Below are 21,740 nucleotides of genomic sequence, written 5' to 3' on the forward strand. Positions count from 1 at the left end.
ATTAGCAGGGATTTGTCCCGTGAAACGTGGGAGATGGGAGCGGCGGGATGTGATCGGCTAAGTGCTGCGTTGGTCACAAAAGGCCCTCGGGGGTGTGCGTGTGTGTGTGTGTGGGGGGGGGGGGGGAGCTGGAAAAAAATACCCCAAAATATATAAAGAAATCCTGCAGCGATGCTTGTGCAGCCATGTATATTTTGACTCTGTGCAGGCACCCGCGGCCACGAAAGACTTTTGCACATCCTGACAATTGCTCTGAGGAATAAACAGCCATCAGTTTGAGTCCCAATATATATATATATATATATATATATATATATATATATATATATATATATATATATATATATATATATCGCTCTAAAAGCAGTTATTTCCTCTCATTCCACTTCATCCGGTTTTGTCTTGTCCTCCAGGTTTTACACAGAGCTTTGCCCCAGAAATACTTTCTTCTTCTTCTTCTTCTTCTTCTTCTTCTTCTTCTTCTTCTTCTTCTTCTTCTTCTTCTTCTTCTTCTTCTTCTTCTTCTTCTTCTTCTTCTTCACAGACGTTGAAAGTGGAAGTCAGACCGGAGCCCATTGTCGCGGGAGGCGGCCGAGGTTTACAGCGGCCGTCAGTCAGAGTTAGTGGGGGCGGGCTCTAAGCTGTCACCCCGGCGCCTCGGTCTCGCCCTACATATCAGGTCACTGGTGCTCTGCAGGCTTTTGAGTGCAAACACACACACACACACGCTCGCGCGCGCACACATACACAGTCGACACGGGCCACCGCGTGCACACATTTGCAGACAAGAGAGGAAGAAGCTTTTCCCTCTTCGCGTGTTCTGAGTTTGCAAAAATCTCTCAGAGTCGTCAAAGAGCATCACCAGAGACGGATCTTTTCTTTCTGCAGAACTTCTCTGGAAGCCTCCGTCGTGGGCGAGAGGTGCACAAAGTGCACGATCTGGTTGAGTGAGGATGTGCAGCTAATTTGTCTGAAAGTGAAATAATCAAGGGGGGGTTGCGTAATAAAGCTCCTCTCGCTTGTCCTGTTTCATCCAACGTGGAAATGGCTCCAATGCGTTAACGCGAGGATAGATGTAATGGCTCAGACGTGTGTGTGTGTGTGTGTGTGTGTGTAGGGCTGCTCACACATGTGCTGGTAATTGGAGTGTGTTTTAAGTCTACTTTGTGTTCTCAAACATCTCGAGCTGAACGCTTCAGATCCCGTCTCACGGCCGGCCGCTCTCTCTCGTCGTCACCGCGAAAAATAATGCGCCGCAATTTCGTCGCGTTTTTATCCACGTTATTCTCCAAGGAGGAAGTTTAAAAACGTCTGAAGCTTGACGTTAACGGTTGCGGGACTTGCAAGACACAGAATAAATACATAATAAATATATTATATTGAAATAGAGGAGGGTCACGGACGCCACTTTGAGATACACTGAAATGGAGAGAAGTGATGAGATTTGGAACAGAACACACACACACACACACACACACACACACACACAGTGATTCATTAGTGGGTTGTCGAGAAGAGCCTCTCCTTGACTGTCGAGCGACATCTGGCGCCATTAGAAGTCAACACCAGGGGAGCGATCAATAGAGAGCTGGTCGTGTTTGATGACCTGATGGGGGCGCTGTGATGTATCTGGAGAAGGAAGTAGTTCCCAAATTAGCTAATTACATCGGCAATTAGTGTGGCGGTTGTTTTTTAAAGATAGTTTATATCGACTGCAGCTGCGTGCGTGGAAGCCGGTTCAATCGGATTCATAAGTCTGATGTTTTGATGGTGTTTTTTACACCAAACACAAAGTTAATTTTGTGGCTTCTTGTGTTTCATCAACCACGGCTGAACATAACAAACTGCGGCTGCCCTTTGCCCGTGTTGTGGAAGTCCCACATTGTGTGATTAAATTCTAATAAACTGATAAAAAACAATGTTTTTAAAGGAGGCTGAAATGACTACATGATGATGCAGATTTGTAAAAAGTATGAATTCTTGCTTTGTCAGGTCGCTCTGCAAGGCAACAAGCAAACAACATTTAAAATGCTTGTTTTCTGAATGGAGTCTGGCTCACTTGGTGCGAGGCTATGCTATGCTATTGGAGCCGCTCCATCAACGCTCAAAATAATGACATCAAGGCAGAAATACAGCATCGACCACACTATTCTATATATATATATATATATATATATATATATATATATATATATATATATATATATATATATATATATATATATATATATATATTGCTAGAACTACAGAATAGATTAGAACATTAGTAACACACTCATGTCTGTGAGATAAATATAAATCTGCAGCCAAGATTAGCTTAGCTTAGCATAAAGAACTAGCCCGGTGTCTATACAAAAAACGCAACCACAGTACAAGCACCTCCAAAACTTCTTAACCAATTAACACATTTATAAATGAGGACCGCTGGATCCTCAAATGCTGGAAAGGAAGGCAAAAAGGGTCTAAATGTCGGCACTGTGCCTTTAAGAAGAAACAAACGGTGGAAGGAAAAGAGGAGCGATTAATGGAAGACAGTGCGAGTGTGTTTAGAGTGAAAGGATAGAGAGGGAAAGCAGAGTCGGAAGCTTCCCTTGGGTTGGTTCGGCCCGGACGAGAAGCTCCTGCTGGGACTTTGTGTGCATTGATGTGTGTGTTCGCCTGCGTGTGTGTGTGTGTGTGTGTGTGTGTGTGTGTGTGTGTGTGTGTGTGTGTGCACAAGGGCTCGCTTTGATTCCTCTTCCTGTTTCATCCCTACTGCCCGCTTTGTACCAGCTGCTGTCCGCTATTTTACCTGACAGCACAGCCTCTGGCAACCGTGTGTGTGTGTGTGTGTGTGTGTGTGTGGAAGAGGGGTAATTGGCGTGTCCATCTGACTGAAAGGCCTGGGTGAAGTGGCGACGCAGGAGGAAGACATGATAACACGGCATTTAAAGCCGAGAAGGACGGACGGACCCCCGAATCTGCACAGCGTGCAGCCGAGTCCAGCGGAGACGGGACGGAGAGCTAAAGCTCTCGCTGTTCAGACTAGAAGAAAACTAGCTGCAGGAAGTGGAGCAAACACACCTCAATGAGTTGTGCACGTACACCATGCCATCCTGACCACCAGGGGGCGACTCCTCTGGTTGTATAGAAGTCTATGCTTCATGTGTTAAAGCTGCCTTCTCTCTCCTGACCACCAGGGGGCGACTCCTCTGGTTGTATAGAAGTCTATGCTTCATGTGTTAAAGCTGCATTCTCTCTACTGACCACCAGGGGGCGACTCCTCTGGTTGTATAGAAGTCTATGCTTCAAGTGTTAAAGCTGCATTCTCTCTCCTGACCACCAGGGGGAAACTCCTCTGGTTGTATAGAAGTCTATGCTTCATGTGTTGAAGCTGCATTCTCTCTCCTGACCACCAGGGGGAAACTCCTCTGGTTGTATAGAAGTCTATGCTTCATGTGTTAAAGCTGCATTCTCTCTCCTGACCACAAGGGGGCGACTCCTCTGGTTGTATAGAAGTCTATGCTTCATGTGTCAAAGCTGCATTCTCTCTCCTGACCACCAGGGGGCGACTCCTCTGGTTGTATAGAAGTCTATGCTTCATGTGTCAAAGCTGCCTTCTCTCTCCTGACCACCAGGGGGCGACTCCTCTGGTTGTATAGAAGTCTATGCTTCATGTGTCAAAGCTGCATTCTCTCTACTGACCACCAGGGGGCGACTCCTCTGGTTGTATAGAAGTCTATGCTTCATGTGTCAAAGCTGCATTCTCTCTACTGACCACCAGGGGGCTACTCCTCTGGTTGTATAGAAGTCTATGCTTCATGTGTTAAAGCTGCATTCTCTCTCCTGACCACCAGGGGGCGACTCCTCTGGTTGTATAGAAGTCTATGCTTCAAGTGTTAAAGCTGCATTCTCTCTCCTGACCACCAGGGGGAAACTCCTCTGGTTGTATAGAAGTCTATGCTTCATGTGTTGAAGCTGCATTCTCTCTCCTGACCACCAGGGGGAAACTCCTCTGGTTGTATAGAAGTCTATGCTTCATGTGTTAAAGCTGCATTCTCTTTCCTGACCACAAGGGGGTGACTCCTCTGGTTGTATAGAAGTCTATGCTTCATGTGTTAAAGCTGCATTCTCTCTCCTGACCACCAGGGGGCGACTTCTCTGGTTGTATAGAAGGCTATGCTTTATGTGTTAAAGCTGCATTCTCTCTCCTGACCACCAGGGGATGACTCCTCTGGTTGTATAGAAGTCTATGCTTCATGTGTTAAAGCTGCATTCTCTCTACTGACCACCAGGGGGCGACTCCTCTGGTTGTATAGAAGTCTATGCTTCATGTGTTAAAGCTGCATTCTCTCTCCTGACCACCAGGGGGCGACTCCTCTGGTTGTATAGAAGTCTATGCTTCATGTGTTAAAGCTGCATTCTCTCTCCTGACCACCAGGGGGCGACTCCTCTGGTTGTATAGAAGTCTATGCTTCATGTGTTAAAGCTGCATTCTCTCTCCTGACCACCAGGGGGCGACTCCTCTGGTTGTATAGAAGTCTATGCTTCATGTGTTAAAGCTGCATTCTCTCTCCTGACCACCAGGGGGCGACTCCTCTGGTTGTATAGAAGTCTATGCTTCATGTGTTAAGGGCGACGAACAAAATTGCAACTCAGGGCTTCAAAACGAAACTTCGCAAACCAACAGGTCACGTCTCAGTGACACGTCCAAATCCGAAGAAATGTGTTGCCAAGACGTCACGTGAATCGTGCGGACACGAGGTCACAGTGGCCTTGACCTTTGACCTCAAAATTCAAACCAGTTCATCTTTGAGTCCAAGTGGGTTTTTTTGCGCAAATATCTGAAACATTATAAACAGTCTGTGTGTTCTTGACGCATCTTTTTCAGCGTTTGCCAGCAAAGTTATAAAAAGGAAGCGGAGCAGAGTTATTCTCCACCTCCACCGGCACCGAGCTGCTGTTTCTAATCATTTATGCAGCTTACGGATCTACAAACTAACTCCCTGTCTGCTCATTTTCATTCGTTCCCTGCTCGTCTATCCGAGCTTCAGATTCATCGGCACATTTCCCTTCTCTCTCGCCTGCCCTCCTTTCTCTCTCTCTGTTTACCTCTCAGCTTTTGTGGAGCATTAACTTTTATCTTTTTCTTCTTCTCTCCATCAGCCCCCCCCCCCCCTCCTCTTCCCGTCCTCACCGTCCATTCTATAAGCCCTTTCTTTTTCCATTCCTCTTTCTTTTCTCTTTCATCCCCTCGTCCCGGCTGCTTTTGTGCGGACGCGGGGAACGGCGTGGAGCGGATTATCAGCCGACTCGCGACCGTCATTTATTCATCTCATTGTTCGCAAACCCTCTCGGCGCTCGGTAACCTTTGTTTGTTTGTGGACATTTGGTGTGTGCCGATCGACTGGCCTTTATTTATTTTTCTCGTCGCTCGGACCCTTTTTTCCCTTTCTCCTCTTTTCCGTCTCCGAGGCAGCGACACACGTGTGCAAACAGAAGCAGAGCGCTCGCGTGATTTTCATGGAGATTCAATGAAGTATCGAGTCCGCGTCCCGGTCTCGCTCGCCAGGCCACCGCGGGAGTGCCCCCCCGCGAATCGATCCACAGACCACATGTGACAACGACGAACCCGCAGTCCATTCAGGCGTCCAGACTCCACCCGGCGGGCGGCCTCAGGAGCCGGTTGGTCGATGCTCGGCAGACGGAGCGCGGCGGATCCCTGCCGGACGGCGCCGCAGGCCTTTCGCTCGATGGTATTTGTTCAAATCCAGCGAGAAAATGCTTCTCTGATTCCATCTTTGGAGAAGAATGGAGAGATAATGAGCAAAACCTGTTTGCCTGATCGCCTGAATCTCTTCAGAGTTCATTAGCGGTCCGTCTGGCTCGTGAAGGATCAGCTCAAACGGCACTTGAACAACAAAAGATTATGTTTTGATATTAAAACGCGTGCAGGCGGGGTGGCTCGCTTAATGACTTGCTGCTGGTAGTTCAGCGCTTCTGCCTTCGAGAGGCCAGACGGTGATATATTTTTGTATCTAAACGTTCGTTAATCCCTTCAGACAGAACATTTTTCGTTTGCCACCTCGGGGGGAACAGCTGTAAACAAACACTAAATACTTTTTTAAAAACATTTTTGTCTAAGCCGAGAAGTTTGTGTGCGCGCTTTGTGTTGTTTCCTCGAGTAGAACTGCAGAGGAGGACGCTTATTCGTGACAGATAAACTGCCGAGACGTTTTAGATCGAGATTTGAGAGCTGAGGAATAATAATACAACGTGTTATTCTTCTGCGACGGCTGGAGTTTAATTCACTTCAATTTTATTGATATAGCCCAAAATCACAAATACAAAATTTGCCTCGGAGGGCTTTACACTCTGTACACAGCATCCTTGTCCCCAAACCTCACATCAGACCAGGAAAAACTCCCTTAAATAAAGATAATAAAAACCCTTTCAAAGGGAAAACAGGGAAGAAACCTTCATAGAGCAACAGAGGATCCCTCTCCAGGATGGACAGAAGCAACAGATGTCATGTGACCAGAACGAGCAACGTAACAGAGTTACAGCACATTACATGGATACTATAATGAGTAGTATACGCATGGACCACAATCCATGTCGGCAGAAGGAAGTACAGAGTCGGGGCATCAGCAGGAGGCGGGGCCAGCTCCAGACAGCCACGGTCCATGGAAAGTCGAGGAAGCACAGAGGCTCCCGGAAAAAAAAAGTAGAGTTAGTAATGTGCATTGAAGAGACAATAATAGGAACAACAGGAGTGACTGTGGTTCCTCATGTGCAGGAGAACGTGAGCTCTTCTACTTCCTGTGCACTGCAACGTCCGAGCTCTCTCGACTCCGCCAGACAAAGTTTAAACATCTTCGGACTTTGACGCCGGCCGTTCGATTTCTCGCATTTGACCTTTCGCCGTATGAAATCCTTCAACCGGTTAGCCGCGGGGCGCCTCAACCTTTACGACGCTCGCTTATGGATATCACCGCCGTGAGAGTTTAAAACGACCTTTTTAATATAATTTCCCCCCAAAATGTTTGCGCTCTTATCTCCTTTTCCGATCCATCTGGAGGTCCCGAGCAGGATAATATGAATTGATTTGTCGGGTTTTTATTGGCTGTGAATGATCGAGCGGAGGAGTGGCAGCGCGTGAAGTGGATTGATCATCTGATTACCGCTCTAAGTTACGCCGGCTTGTTGAATAATAATTCAATATCTCATAAACAACATCATGCAAATGAACACGGGTATCGTGCGCCCTTGAAGAGCTCTGGCAGCTTAAAGTGGCTTCTTTTTACTTTCCTTTTTTACTATGGATTCATTATTCAAATGCAGCAAACGGGAGCTGTATGTGCGCGGCGTCAGGGTCGAACGTTTGCAACACACGAGAGCCGTAGTTTGAAAATGCAGAGTGGGTTTTAGTCGCATAGATGTGAAGAAAAATGTCACTTTTGGCTGATTTGAAAGAGGTTTGAAGGACGGTCCACCCTTCAATTAAAAACAGATTTCTTCCTCTTACTGGTAGTGCCACTCATCAATCTAGACTGATAGATATTGGGACAGGGGGTGCACGACCAATATAAAATGAATCTAATATAAAAAATATATTTCTGCAGACATCAAGCGTTTGCTGTAGAATGAGCAGAAAGGGGGAATTATAGAGTACATCGTAATTCAAAATGTGCCAATATCAATGTCCGTTCCGACCACGTCGACCTGCAGTGAGACAGGAAGTCAATGTCAGGGTCGTAAAGCCCGTCCCCAGCTGGATTTGACTGGATGCCTCGGGCAAGTGTGAAATTGACGAGTGGAGCAACTCCGAAATTGGAAAAGAAGGCGACGGAGATCCAGTGACGCATCTTGGGAAGATCAGACATTTAGTTAGGTTGGTTGTATAGAAGTCTATGTGTCGAAGCTGCATTCTCTCTCCTGACCACCAGGGGGCGACTCCTCTGGTTGTATAGAAGTCTATACTTCATGTGTTGAAGCTGCATTCTCTCTACTGACCACCACTCCTCTGGTTGTATAGAAGTATGTGCATCATGTGTCAAAGCTGCATTCTCTCTACTGACCACCACTCCTCTGGTTGTATAGAAGTCTGTGAGAAAATGACTAAGGGCTTCAAAACCATCGGGCGTGAGGTCACAGTGATCTTGACCTTTGACCGTCACAATCTAAACCGGTTCATTCTTGAATCCGGGTGGATGCTTGTGCCGCATTTGAAGGAAGGCGATCTGAAAATATCGCATCACACCGAATCACCAGCGTTGAGGACAGCATGACTTTTACTCTCTTCACTCCCCGCCGCCCCCCCGCAACGCACTTCCACCGAGAGAGACGGAACTATTGATTATCCATCACTGTGTCAGAGAACATACAATTACAGATCACTTCAGATAAAACACACACACTCAGGCGGGCACACGCACACAACACACACTCCACCGCGCTCCTCCGCCCGAGGACACCGGCTGTCATGTTCACTCCGGCTCAGAGGAGCACAAGGGGAGGAGAAAGGGAGGGATGACACAGCGGAGGAGGAGGAGGAGGAGGAGGAGACGGCATGCCGAGGCCCGACATGGCCGTGCCGCCCCGAGAGGACGAAGAGATGAAGGAAGACGGGAAGACGGTGCGAGGACGACGCGTCGAAAGAGGAAACGAGCGGATCGAAGATTGCGCTTTTTGGAGGAGAACGTTGATATTAATTGCTTCGGGGATTGAGCGGGGGAAACGATGAGCAGATGAGATCATGTGATTGTTTGTTTTTCTCTCTCCTTCACAGCCGAGCCTTGATATGACGACACGGGGAAGACAGATTATATCTCGCTGACGGTCGATAATTCAGAGCGAATGTCAGAGGAGAAGCGAGGAGGAGGTCGAGTGTAGATTGTGAGGTGTGATCGGGCTGTAATACAAGGTTGACTCGTATTACATAACCTAACTTAGGTTTTTCACGATATTTTCCTGAACCTGGGTTCAGGAAATTTTCCTGAACCTGGGTTTACGATCTTTTACAAAACCTCAATAAGTAGTTTACGATCTTTTCAAAAACCAAACTTAAGTATTTCACAATCTTTTTGTAATCCTAACTAAATGGTTAGTTGCTCCGCTCGTTTGTTTCACACAGGACCACCCCTGGTGGTCAGGAGAGAGAATGCAGCTTAACGCATGAAGCATAGACTTCTATACAACCAGAGGAGTCGCCCCCTGGTGGTCAGGAGAGAGAATGCAGCTTAACGCATGAAGCATAGACTTCTATACAACCAGAGGAGTCGCCCCCTGGTGGTCAGGAGAGAGAATGCAGCTTTAACACATGAAGCATAGACATCTATACAACCAGAGGAGTCGCCCCCCGGTGGTCAAGAGAGAGAATGCAGCTTTAACGCATGAAGCATAGACTTCTATACAACCAGAGGAGTCACCCCCTGGTGGTCAGGAGAGAGAATGCAGCTTAACGCATGAAGCATAGACTTCTATACAACCAGAGGAGTCGCCCCCTGGTGGTCAGGAGAGAGAATGCAGCTTTAACACATGAAGCATAGACTTCTATACAACCAGAGGAGTCGCCCCCTGGTGGTCAGGAGAGAGAATGCAGCTTAACACATGAAGCATATACTTCTAAACAACCAGAGGAGTCGCCCCCTGGTGGTCAGGAGAGAGAATGCAGCTTTAACACATGAAGTATAGACTTCTATATAACCAGAGGAGTCGCCCCCCGGTGGTCAAGAGAGAGAATGCAGCTTTAACGCATGAAGCATGGACTTCTATACAACCACAGGAGTCGCCCCCCGGTGGTCAAGAGAAAGAATGCAGCTTTAACGCATGAAGCATATACTTCTAAACAACCAGAGGAGTCGCCCCCTGGTGGTCAGGAGAGAGAATGCAGCTTAACGCATGAAGCATAGACTTCTAGACAACCAGAGGAGTCGCCCCCTGGTGGTCAGGAGAGAGAATGCAGCTTAACGCATGAAGCATATACTTCTAAACAACCAGAGGAGTCGCCCCCTGGTGGTCAGGAGAGAAAATGCAGCTTTAACACATGAAGCATAGACTTCTATACAACCAGAGGAGTCGCCCCCTGGTGGTCAGGAGAGAAAATGCAGCTTTAACACATGAAGCATAGACTTCTAAACAACCAAAGGAGTCGCCCCCTGGTGGTCAGGAGAGAGAATGCAGCTTTAACACATGAAGCATAGACTTCTATACAACCAGAGGAGTCGCCCCCTGGTGGTCATGAGAGACAGGATAGACGGACGTCTCCAGCACCTCCATCCAGATGGCTGCATGTACACAGACCCCCTGTAGCTTCGTTCAGATCCGCTGCTGTAAAGTAAAGCAGACAAGGGAATAGATACAGATGTGTGGAGATGTGCATCACAATCACACCCACGGATTTCGCCGGCGTTCCCCTCGCCCGTGTCCGGATGAGAGTCGCTGTGTCGTCCGTTGTTTCCTCCCGTTTCTGCATCTGCGTGTTCCCCGTGACGCTGATGGTTTGCGAGAGGTGGACCTCCGCCCTAGTGTCTCATGTCAAAGTGGGTAATATAGCCTGTAATGCATCATGGGAAAAGCCCCCTGGGTTCTGGAGTTTTGTATTTATTTTTAGCCGCGACCAGAATTCTTCTCACACCCAAAATGGAGTAATTTCATGGCTCATTCCTGGGGTTGGGACCAGGTCCGGTGGAGGGGGAGATTTGTAAATAGCCTCTCGTTTCACCCCCAAACACACCGCGACCAATACATCTGGTGCACTGGGGGATGTGGACATAGTGGAAGTTGGCAGCAATGGGTCTGTTGGATGCTATATTTAATACTTAAGTTTTAATGTGTATCGTGGGCATGAAATCGCTGCATGATGAAGTCCATCTCCCCCTCCCCGTTTGCAGATCACAAAGAAATGAGGAAAACTAGGATTTTTTTTTTTCCGCCTCTCCTCTTTCGTAGAAAACTGCAAATATAAATCTAATCTCTGGGTTGAATAAGATGTGCTCGGTATGGATGGGAGTTGATGTCAATGCCACGCTGTTGAATACACCATAGCACCCTCTCCGTGATCCATGAAATGAATCGGATTAGCCTGAACACTCTCATCGGTGAGAGAGGATCGAAAGGCGAAGTCCCCCCATGGGGCCTCACTCCAGAAAAACATGTGTACGGTAAAGTCAACGGCGAGAGACAAACGTGCATCCCGTTTGAATTGTGCCATGAATTACTCTCATGATGTTGGTCACATTTTGTCGTGAAAATGTGAAAACGCGACGATAGAAAGACGTCACAGCCAAAGGTTCCGTCTCTCTCTGAAGCTGCGATGTGTTTCGTACCAGGATGAACTCCCACCAACTACTACGGGGCTCTCGCTCCTTCTGTCTCTTCCCAGCTGATTTTTTTTTTAAAAAGAGTCGCTGGATTAAAAACAGGGTCTGATAACGCTGCACTTGTGCGTGGAACGTAGCAACGTTAGCTAGCTAGCGAGCGAGCTAGCCAAAGTAGCCGCCGCGCTGGGGACGTATATCTCGTGAGACGAGAGATGTAGTTCACTGGTGCCGCGACAAACTGAGACTTTCTTAACCTTTTCAAGCCTAAGCCTTATTTTTCGCAGTGCCGAAGCTAATGAAAATGTCGGTGCCCAGCGTGCCCAAATCAGCCAATGTTTTGCCATAAAATAAGTAATTTTTCCATTTTTTAACAAAACAACAGTTTCTTTTGACTGAAACTCCTTCCTAACAGGACAATACTTTGTTTTAATGGGATTTGTGTCTTAGATTTAATTTATTTCAGTCCTAAAATTTCCAAAAGGTTGTCTTATTAGTATATGGGCTGTTGTTAATGAATGAATGAAATGAAAAGTACTTTATTAATCGACAAGGAGAAATTTTCTAAGGCTCTGAACCATACAGTTTGAAAAACTTGGTGACTGCTCAAGAAGGTATTTTTGGGAAATCTGGCTCATATCATGCTGGATGTTCATAGTTCTGATCAAAATATATTATAAAAGTGATTCTGAAAAAAATTCATATACAATAACAGAAATATTAGAACTCATTTGTGGTTCATATGACTACTTGAGCACGGGGGAATAAGAGGTACAGGAACCCTCAATTTGCTCAATTATCTTTTAAATTGACAAACATCGTATGAGTAATTCATAAGCGGGATGGAGTTCACTTCTCACTGGTGCCCAGAAGTTGATGCCAAGGTTATTCAAAAGAAGAAGAAAAAAAAGCCCACGCAGCAAAAAAAGAATTAAAAAAAATCCCTCCGGACTAATTCAGATGCCCGCTTTTGGAATAAAATCAGTAATGTCCGGTGATGCCGCGTTAATCTACTGTGGGATTTGGATCGGAACGACCTTCCGGGGTGCCGTACCCAACAGCTTAATTACCTTTTCAACAGGGAATACCTCTGAGCTTGAGATATGCTGCTCAGTCAAGAGGAGGTGATATGAAGTTACACTTCACTGGGCTGAGTCGTATTGACCTACCTACCCTCTGCACACACAAACACACACACCACACAAACTGACGCACACATAAACACCTGTCTGACACTCTGCCCTTGGTTTTGGCACCTCCACCGCCAACACTTCTCTTTTTCTACCTCCACCGTTTCCCTCCACACGGGAGGTCGACGCTTCCTGAGCTTTGAAAAAAAAATATAAAAAATCGGCCCACATCACTTCTTATTTATTTTTATGTGCTGACCCAGGAGACACATTTTTTTCTCCTTCGCTTTTCATCCTGACTCCTTTGTCTCCTCCTCTCCCCCTCCCCACAGCTGGAGGTGATAAAAAGTCACCGGCAAGGGCAGCGAGAAAATAATACGACACCAGTTAGTGACAAATAGGACAGAGGAGAGTTGGCGGTTGTCCAGACCGATCACAAAGCATGTAGAGGCAGACGGACAAAGGTGACGGATAACCCTGCTGAATGGTAACCAAAGATCCATTTAGAGACACGAGAATGCTCTCGCTCAGCCTCGTTTAGAATACGTTGCATTTTCTCAAAGCTTTTGCGTGCCGTGAAAGCATCCGGCAGTTAAAATGTCATTTAAAGCGTAAAATTGGAAAGTATGGACGTATCAATCAGTAGAGACGAAGTGAATGATCATTGTGTGTCATAACAGATGATAATATAGTCGTGGCAGGAAGTCTTTGGTGCTTCGTCTGAGGGATGAATGAGTCAATCACCTTGTAGCCCCGCCCCTAAAGCGCCCCCTGCTTTATGGTCTGTTTGACTCTCACAGACCATAATGTACTAAACATTATGCTGTATAGAAGAAGACTTGAAACTAGAGATTGAGACATAAACTCATGTTTACAATGTTTACTGAGGGAATACATCAAGAGAGAAGTAGAGTCACTTATATAGACTTCTATACAACCAGAGGAGTCGCCCCCTGGTGGTCAGGAGAGAGAATGCAGCTTTAACACATGAAGCATAGACTTCTATACAACCAGAGGAGTCGCCCCCTGGTGGTCAGGAGAGAGAATGCAGCTTTAACACATGAAGCATATACTTCTATACAACCAGAGGAGTCGCCCCCTGGTGGTCAGGAGAGAGAATGCAGCTTTAACACATGAAGCATATACTTCTATACAACCAGAGGAGTCGCCCCCTGGTTGTCAGGAGAGAGAATGCAGCTTTAATGCATGAAGCATAGACTTCTATACAACCAGAGGAGTCGCCCCCTCGTGGTCAGGAGAGATAATGCAGCTTTAACACATTCTTCTATACAACCATCGGAGTGTTTTGTGAGGACAGTGACCTTTGCATTTGGGTCCAAGTAACTGTGAAGAAATTCCCTCAAGAGGCAGTCCTGAGAGGGTTTAATCCCTGGATTACACATCAAAACTATAAATACATCAAAACTATATACAGACTAAGGCCGTACATACAGTGCAGGCCGGCTCGCACAAGCAGCCTCTGAACACCATACTGAATCCGTCTTCACACAACGACTTTGTCACGTATCTCGTATCCATGAGGCGGTTCTCATCAGATTACAGCTTGTGACTTATCCCTCGCGGCGATAGCGCGCAAACTTTGTGTGATCAATCAATCAATTTGATTTGTCCAACTCCAGTGAAACGCAACCCCTTCCGTTAGCTCCTTAAACGTGTGCATTATTCATCATGAGCACGAGCCCGCGCCGTCGCCTCGGCTCCACCGGATTGACACACGGAAAACGAGTCTCCGGCTTGAAAGGGAGCTCTGCACCGGCGCTCCGGAGTCTCGGTGAAACAAAGAAACAGCTTGTTCTAATGCGGACGAACACAAACTAGTAGCTTTTGCCGCAATTATTATTAATGCCGCCAAATAATACACTATGCATATTTCCCCTTGTTGCATTCAGTGTTGTTTGTAGCTGACGTTAGCGGAGCGTTCGCTCAGCTAACATGACCTCGGCCTTCACTCAGCTAACGTCACCTCGGCGTTCGCTCAGCTAACGTAACCTCAGCGTCCTCTCAGCTAACGTGACCTCGGCGTGCGCTCAGCTAACGTGACCTCGGCGTCCTCTCAGCTAACGTGACCTCGGCGTTCGCTCAGCTAACGTGACCTCGGTGTTCGCTCAGCTAACGTAACCTCAGCGTTCTCTCAGCTGACGTGACCTTGGCGTCCTTTCAGCTAACGTGACCTCGGCGCCCTCTCAGCTAACGTGACCTCGGCGTTAGCTCAGCTAACGTGACCTCGGCGTTCTTTCAGCTAACGTGACCTCGGCGTTCGCTTAGCTAACGTGACCTCGGCGTCCTCTCAGCTAACGTGACCTCGACGTCCTCTCAGATAACGTGACCTTGGCGTCCTCTCAGCTAACGTGACCTCGGCGCCCTCTCAGCTAACGTGACCTCGGCGTTAGCTCAGCTAACGTGACCTCGACGCCCTCTCAGCTGACGTGACCTCGGCGCCCTCTCAGCTAACGTCACCTCGGCGCCCTCTCAGCTAACGTGACCTCGGCGTCCGCTCAGCTAACGTGACCTCGGCGTCCTCTCAGCTAACGTGACCTCGGCGCCCTCTCAGCTAACGTGACCTCGGCGTTAGCTCAGCTAACGTGACCTCGACGCCCTCTCAGCTGACGTCACCTCGGCGTCCGCTCAGCTAACGTGACCTCAGCGTCCTCTCAGCTAACGTGACCTCGGCAATCGCTCAGCTAACGTGACCTCGGCGTTCGCTCAGCTAACGTGACCTCAGTGTCCTCTCTGCTGACCTTCATCTTTAACGTTTTACCAGCAAATCCTTCCCAGTTCATCCTCAAATTTCAAAGACGTTCGCTTCCTCAAGACACACAATAACCTTCTAAGCACTGAAGCAGTTTCTGCTCCTCTCTGGAAACAGCACAACCGTGAAAGTAGTAGAGAGAACTCAAACATGTCTTCTGTGCAGAATGAAGACATGAATCATGAAAAAAAGCATTGGAATCTATATATACGACATCGTCAAGTGCCACAAGTCTTAGTGTCTACCTAAGTCTCTCCTGCCTGCAGTTCAGTCAAGGTTTCACACAATATTTGTCATGTGATCGATCATGTCTTCCTAGCAGCGCCGAGGAGCTCAGAATTTAATGTTTTTTAAACAATCTGGTTCCCTCACACGGTTTATTCAGGGCGAGACTTTGGAATAAAATGTCTTTGATAAAAGAAAAATCTGAATTTCAAGCTTCATTTCGTTTGCTTTTCTCTGACGGAAGCATTCGTCACACGCGATGTGTTCAAGGACCCCCCCCCCCTATGGAAAAATGAAAATCTGACAAATTCTGAGAGATGTTTTACATCTTCTTGCTGTCATGAACGGTTTTGGTTGTGGAGATTTGTTTTTAGAAAGCTTGCTTTACCGTCCCGCCGGGATTACAGTTCAAAGGTTTAGAAAAAAGAAGAAATTCCCTCAAAGGCGTTCTGGAGAACGGACCGGACATAAACATAAACTCTCCCGTTCCCAATCGGGCCCCAACATGCATACGAACTTCCTGACTGACATTTCGGGTAATTCCACCATCCTCTAGCCGTGTCCCGTATCAAGAGGTCAAGTCCACCGAGCCCGCTGGAGCTCGAGAGTGATCGCTCTGTCTTTATTTCCCTTTTTTCTTTTTTACGACCGCTGGAGGTTGAAAGGTCGGTGCCGAAGCCGTGACGGCTGCACTTCCCCACTTTGACAAGCCGATGTCCGTGAAGTACACGGTGGTCTGCGCCCGGCGATCGGAAACGGCTTCAACGTCTTGCGAGATGGAGTTGTTTCGGGGTCTATTAACGCGTCTCGCCGCCTCCTCTCCGAGCTGCTTTCACGTTGCCACACTTTGATCAGTTTGCTGTCAGTCTGCGTGGATCCGACGCTTATTTACAGTTTGGCTCTCTCTCTCTCTCCCTCCCTCTCTCTCTCTCTTTCTTGTCTGGCTTGCTCTTGTCTCCGTTCGTGGGAGATTGGCAGGTCTTTAGGGTCGCGAGGCGCTTAGCTTCCCACGTTCCTGCCTCCCGGTCTCCCTCCCTCTCTCAGTCTGACTGGCAGTAATTACATCAGGGCCGGGCTCGGTTTGTCCCGACGACCACAAAAGACCTGACAACCAGAGAGGAACAGAAAGAGAGAGAAGAAGAAGGGGAACATAGAAAGATGCTGCCGCATAAGGAGACAGAAAAGTAGCAGCATATAGAAGTGGGGAGAGCTGGAGCGAGGAGGGAGAACGTTGCTACACATCAGCGGTTCCTGACAGCTTTCTGGGTTTTCATCTCCATCCTCCTTTTTTTCATTCCTCCATCATGTCTGTGGGAACTCTGCGCTCCCTTGAGCAGACTTCTGGGTTCACTGGGAGTTTCCCAGAAGCCTCAGCAGCAGCAACACAGCAGCTTCAAGTGGGCCGATCATTCTAAACTGGGAACGCAGACGGGCCGATCGTAGCGCATAGCTCAAACACAACTTCACATCGGCTTTCGGACTGATTTTAAGGATCACTTTTGAAGCACGAGGCTGAAAACTGAAAACTAAAAGGCCCCGAGGCTCACGGATTCAGTTATGTGTTTTAAATCAGCTGTCCTCAAACCCGGTCCCGGTGTGCGGGTCTCTTGATACCGGGCCGCACAGAAAGAATGAATGAAAGAAATGTTGATTGATTATCGAGGTTGGAAAATGACCGGACACATGTCAAGAGGTCACGTGATACGCTGCCCCCAAAAAAGATACTTGACAAGTGAAAAATGACAAGTAGATTTAAAAGATTACAACCGGGTTTCTGGATTTAAATCATGGCATCCTGAGATCACCAAAAACAAACAATACAAACTGTCTTTCAATGTCATGTTGTCGCTATATTTGTGTTTATTTAATTAATGTACTTAATTTAAGTTTTTTTTATTTATTTCATTATTATTTTTTAAATATTTTCTTTTCTTACTTTTTTATTTTTCTTATTTATTAATTTTATTTTCATATATATATATAAATATATATATATATATATATATAAATGTATATATATATATATATATATATATATATATATATATATATATATATATATATATATATATATATATATATATATATATGTGTATATAATTTCTATCTACGGTTTTATCAGGGTTTAACTCACTGTTGAGCTTTCTGTTGTTTTATTGCCTCACTGTTGTTGCTTTGTCTGTCAAAGCACTTTGTAAACTCTGTTTCTAAAGGGGGCGGAGCTTAGCTAGTCCATGTGAGTAGTCCAGCAGGATGACTTGTTTTTGGAGAAAGGAATAGCAGATGTTACTTGTTTGTTTGTTTGTTTTTACATCCAAGTTGTGACGGCCAGCCTTGTAGTTCCAACTGAAGGAAGCAACATAACAAAGAGACAAATGGATTAACACTCTGGAAGGACCTCAAATAATTTAACACAGCACATTCAAACAAATCCAATCACTCCTTTAAAAACATTTAAAAAAAAAAAAAAAAAAAAGGAATCTGGTCCCCAAAGAGGAGGGAGGAAAAGAAATTAAGAATTCATTCAGGAGATGAAATGAGCCTTTTCTCAAAGAATGCTCTGACATTGTTCTGCTCTTAAGAGACGTTTTCATATTTAAAAGTAATGAATGCAACATTTATTACGCCTTGTTCCACTTTTAGCCCCTTCATCTGTAATTCTGTCTCTTTCTCAATGATTGCTTTTACGCACACTCACTCCCACACACACACACACACACACACACACACACACACACACACACACACGCACGCACACACACACATCAAGGTATTTGAATGGAGTGAAAGTCAGTTGACACACAAAATGGCGTGTGAGCTTCACATGCACCGCAAAGCTGCACTTAAAGTAAAGAATTGTGTGTGTGTGTGTGTGTGTGTGTGTGTGTGTGTGCACCTTGGGGTACGTCCACATCTCGAATTCTGCTGCAGCTATAACTGCATAATATTTTGGGTGGCTGGTTATGGCTGCATACTCCAGGACCTCTCGGGGTTGCGATGACTTTCTCACAACACATTGCGCCTGTTTCCTGCTGCCATTGACCGCCTGCTCACTCTTAACCGATCCGCTGTGATAACACAGCTGAGTGCATCACCGAAACCCCCGCTAGTCGGTGCTCGGTGTCCAAATGTGGGAGGAAACAGTTTGGCTGCTTTTATTGTTATGGGCAGTGTGTTTGACTAAAAGCAAACAACTAACAGTGAACTCACTGCAGAGTACCTCACCGCCTCTCAGCTGCAGAGTACCTCACCGCCTCTCAGCTGCAGAGTACCTCACCTCCTCTCAGCTGCAGAGTACCTCACCGCCTCTCAGCTGCAGAGTACCTCACCGCCTCTCAGCTGCAGAGTACCTCACCTCCTCTCAGCTGCAGAGTACCTCACCTCCTCTCAGCTGCAGAGTACCTCACCGCCTCTCAGCTGCAGAGTACCTCACCTCCTCTCAGCTGCAGAGTACCTCACCGCCTCTCAGCTGCAGAGTACCTCACCTCCTCTCAGCTGCAGAGTACCTCACCTCCTCTCAGCTGCCGAGTACCTCACCGCCTCTCAGCTGCCGAGTACCTCACCTCCTCTCAGGTGCAGAGTACCTCACCGCCTCTCAGCTGCCGAGTACCCCACCACCTCTCAGGTGCCGAGTACCTCACCACCTCTCAGCTGCCGAGTACCTCACCACCTCTCAGCTGCCGAGTACCTCACCTCCTCTCATTTGTTGAGTACCTCACCTCCTCTCAGGTGCCGAGTACCTCACCTCCTCTCAGGTGCCGAGTACCTCACCACCTCTCAGGTGCCGAGTACCTCACCACCTTTACGCTGCCGAGTACCTCACCACCTCTCAGGTGCCGAGTACCACACCTCCTCTCAGCTGCAGAGTACCTCACCTCCTCTCAGCTGCAGAGTACCTCACCGCCTCTCAGCTGCCGAGTACCTCACCACCTCTCAGGTGCCGAGTACCTCACCACCTCTCAGCTGCCGAGTACCTCACCACCTCTCAGCTGCCGAGTACCTCACCACCTCTCAGCTGCCGAGTACCTCACCTCCTCTCATTTGTTGAGTACCTCACCTCCTCTCAGGTGCCGAGTACCTCACCTCCTCTCAGGTGCCGAGTACCTCACCACCTCTCAGCTGCTGAGTACCTCACCACCTCTATAAAATGTAGTACACAATGACTTTGAGCCGATTGCCTGCATTCAACGCTTGTGTTTGAGTTTCAATGAAGTGTGTTTTATGGCACTTTACGGCGTTAATCACGGAGGGTCAGCCAAGGTGTGGTTTGTCTTGTTCAATCCCACAATACAGGACCCGTTGTTGCAGAGACCTGCACCCTACTGAGTACTTCTAGTGTTTGCTAGGTTCAGCTGCACCTGACTGAAGTGTTAACATGATATCCCAAACATCAGGCCCGAGTCCAGCTGTGTGTTAACCGGGTTCCTCTTTAGCCCTTTAAAAAAAAATGGCTTTCATCGTCTACCTGACGTTTAACGATCAAGTTGTTGGAGGGAACTCTGTCATGCATTCTCTTGACCTTTTCCCGACCCGAGCTCCACGGTCTCCTCTCTGTTGGGTCTGTCCGATGTGCAGTCAGATCCCTCCACACGACTAATGCGTTTGGCGTCTCTCTGGATTCGTCCTCCTTGTGAACCGCGGGAGACGCCCCGAGCTGTACTCTGACCCAGCGGCGACAACGTGTCTCACAGCTAACACTCCACTCCTGGGAGGAAGTGAAGGGAAGGACAGACAGAGAGAGGGATACAAAACAAACATTCATGTTGTAGGATTTAAATAATCACGGATTAATCTAGCAAGAGAGACACAACTCCCCCCCCCAAAAAAATAATTGTGCGCTTTCTCCCTGTAAATATGCTCTCAACATAATTGGAGATCAGAGTGGAGCAGCACTGGCTGCTGCCCACCAGCACAGCCATCTGTTTGAGGAGTCGACACGCAAAGCAATCGGTAGTGAAAGCATCCTGTGCTGCTCTGAGAGGATTATCAATTATTTTAATTTTAATTTTTCGAGGTGTTCCTTTTGCATGGTTCATAAACAATGTGTACCCAAGCACCTTAATTAAAGACAATACAAAGTGAGTGCTTATCTGTGTTTGTTCTTCTTCCTCTCTCCCTCTCTCCCTCCCTCTCTCCCTCCCTCAGCGGCGTCCAGCTTCAGCTTCTGCCGTGCCTCCCTGGAGCACACGGTGTCGGCTGAGGAGCTGAGCTACCAGCTGCCGCGTCGCGCCGGAGGCAGCAACCTGACCTGGCACGACGGCCGCGGCCAGAGGACGGCGGCGCACACGCGCACCGTCAAACTGCTGCAGCAGCCCGGGACAGAGGGCATCCAGGTACGGAGACAGGGAGGCAGACAGACATGTAGACATGCAGACAGACAGACAGACAGACAGACATGCAGACAGACAGACAGACAGACATGCAGACAGACATGCAGACAGGCATGCAGACAGACATGCAGACAGACATGCAGACAGACAGACAGACAGACAAACAGACAAACAGATAGGCAGACATGCAGACATACAGACATGCAGACATGCAGACAGACAGACAGACAGACAGACAGACAGACAGACAGACAGACATGCAGACAGACAGACATGCAGACAGACAGACATGCAGACAGACAGACAGACATGCAGACAGACAGACATGCAGACAGACAGACGGACATGCAGACAGGCAGACATGCAGACAGACAGACAGACAGACATGCAGACAGACATGCAGACAGACATGCAGACAGACATGCAGACAGACATGCAGACAGACAGACAGACAAACAGACAGGCAGACATGCAGACATACAGACATGCAGACATACAGACAGACATGCAGACAGACAGACAGACAGACAGACAGACAGACAGACATGCAGACAGACAGACATGCAGACAGACAGACATGCAGACAGACAGACGGACATGCAGACAGGCAGACATGCAGACATACAGACAGACAGACAGACAGACAGACAGACAGACATGCAGACAGACATGCAGACACACAGACAGACATGCAGACAGACAGACAGACAGACAGACAGACATGCAGACAAACAGACAGACAGACAGACAGGCAGACATGCAGACAGACAGACAGACAGACAGACAGACCATGCCACAATGACACCAATAGAAGTCCAGTGAAAATCACATTTTACAGTGACTTCTGAGTGTTTTAACAGGTTTATTTTTGGTCATTTCCGCACATAATGTGCAATAGAAATTTACATTTTTGTTTCGTAACAAAGAAAGGGTTATTTGTTTTCATATTCATGGGTTAGCTTTTAATATTTTGTTTGTTAATTCA

At 47.4% G+C, this 21,740-nt stretch overlaps 1 protein-coding gene across 2 annotated transcripts in view; it reads left to right on the forward strand.

Annotated features, from left to right (window-relative positions):
• The window catches only part of samd10b (sterile alpha motif domain containing 10b), a 57,404-nt gene that overhangs the window by 11,612 nt on the left and 24,052 nt on the right, over positions 1–21,740 (forward strand). For both annotated transcript variants that reach the window (XR_011079636.1, XM_068597923.1), the window contains exon 2: positions 20,571–20,758. Coding sequence is in view for 1 of the 2 variants with exons in the window: in XM_068597923.1 (XP_068454024.1) it covers positions 20,571–20,758 (188 nt within the window). In the remaining variant the exon portion in view is untranslated. The remainder of the gene's footprint in view (positions 1–20,570; positions 20,759–21,740) is intronic.

Source organism: Clinocottus analis, unplaced genomic scaffold (assembly GCF_023055335.1).
Source record: "Clinocottus analis isolate CAN_PGR_092001 unplaced genomic scaffold, fCliAna1.0.p SCAF_4, whole genome shotgun sequence".
Classification (NCBI taxonomy): domain Eukaryota; kingdom Metazoa; phylum Chordata; class Actinopteri; order Perciformes; family Cottidae; genus Clinocottus; species Clinocottus analis.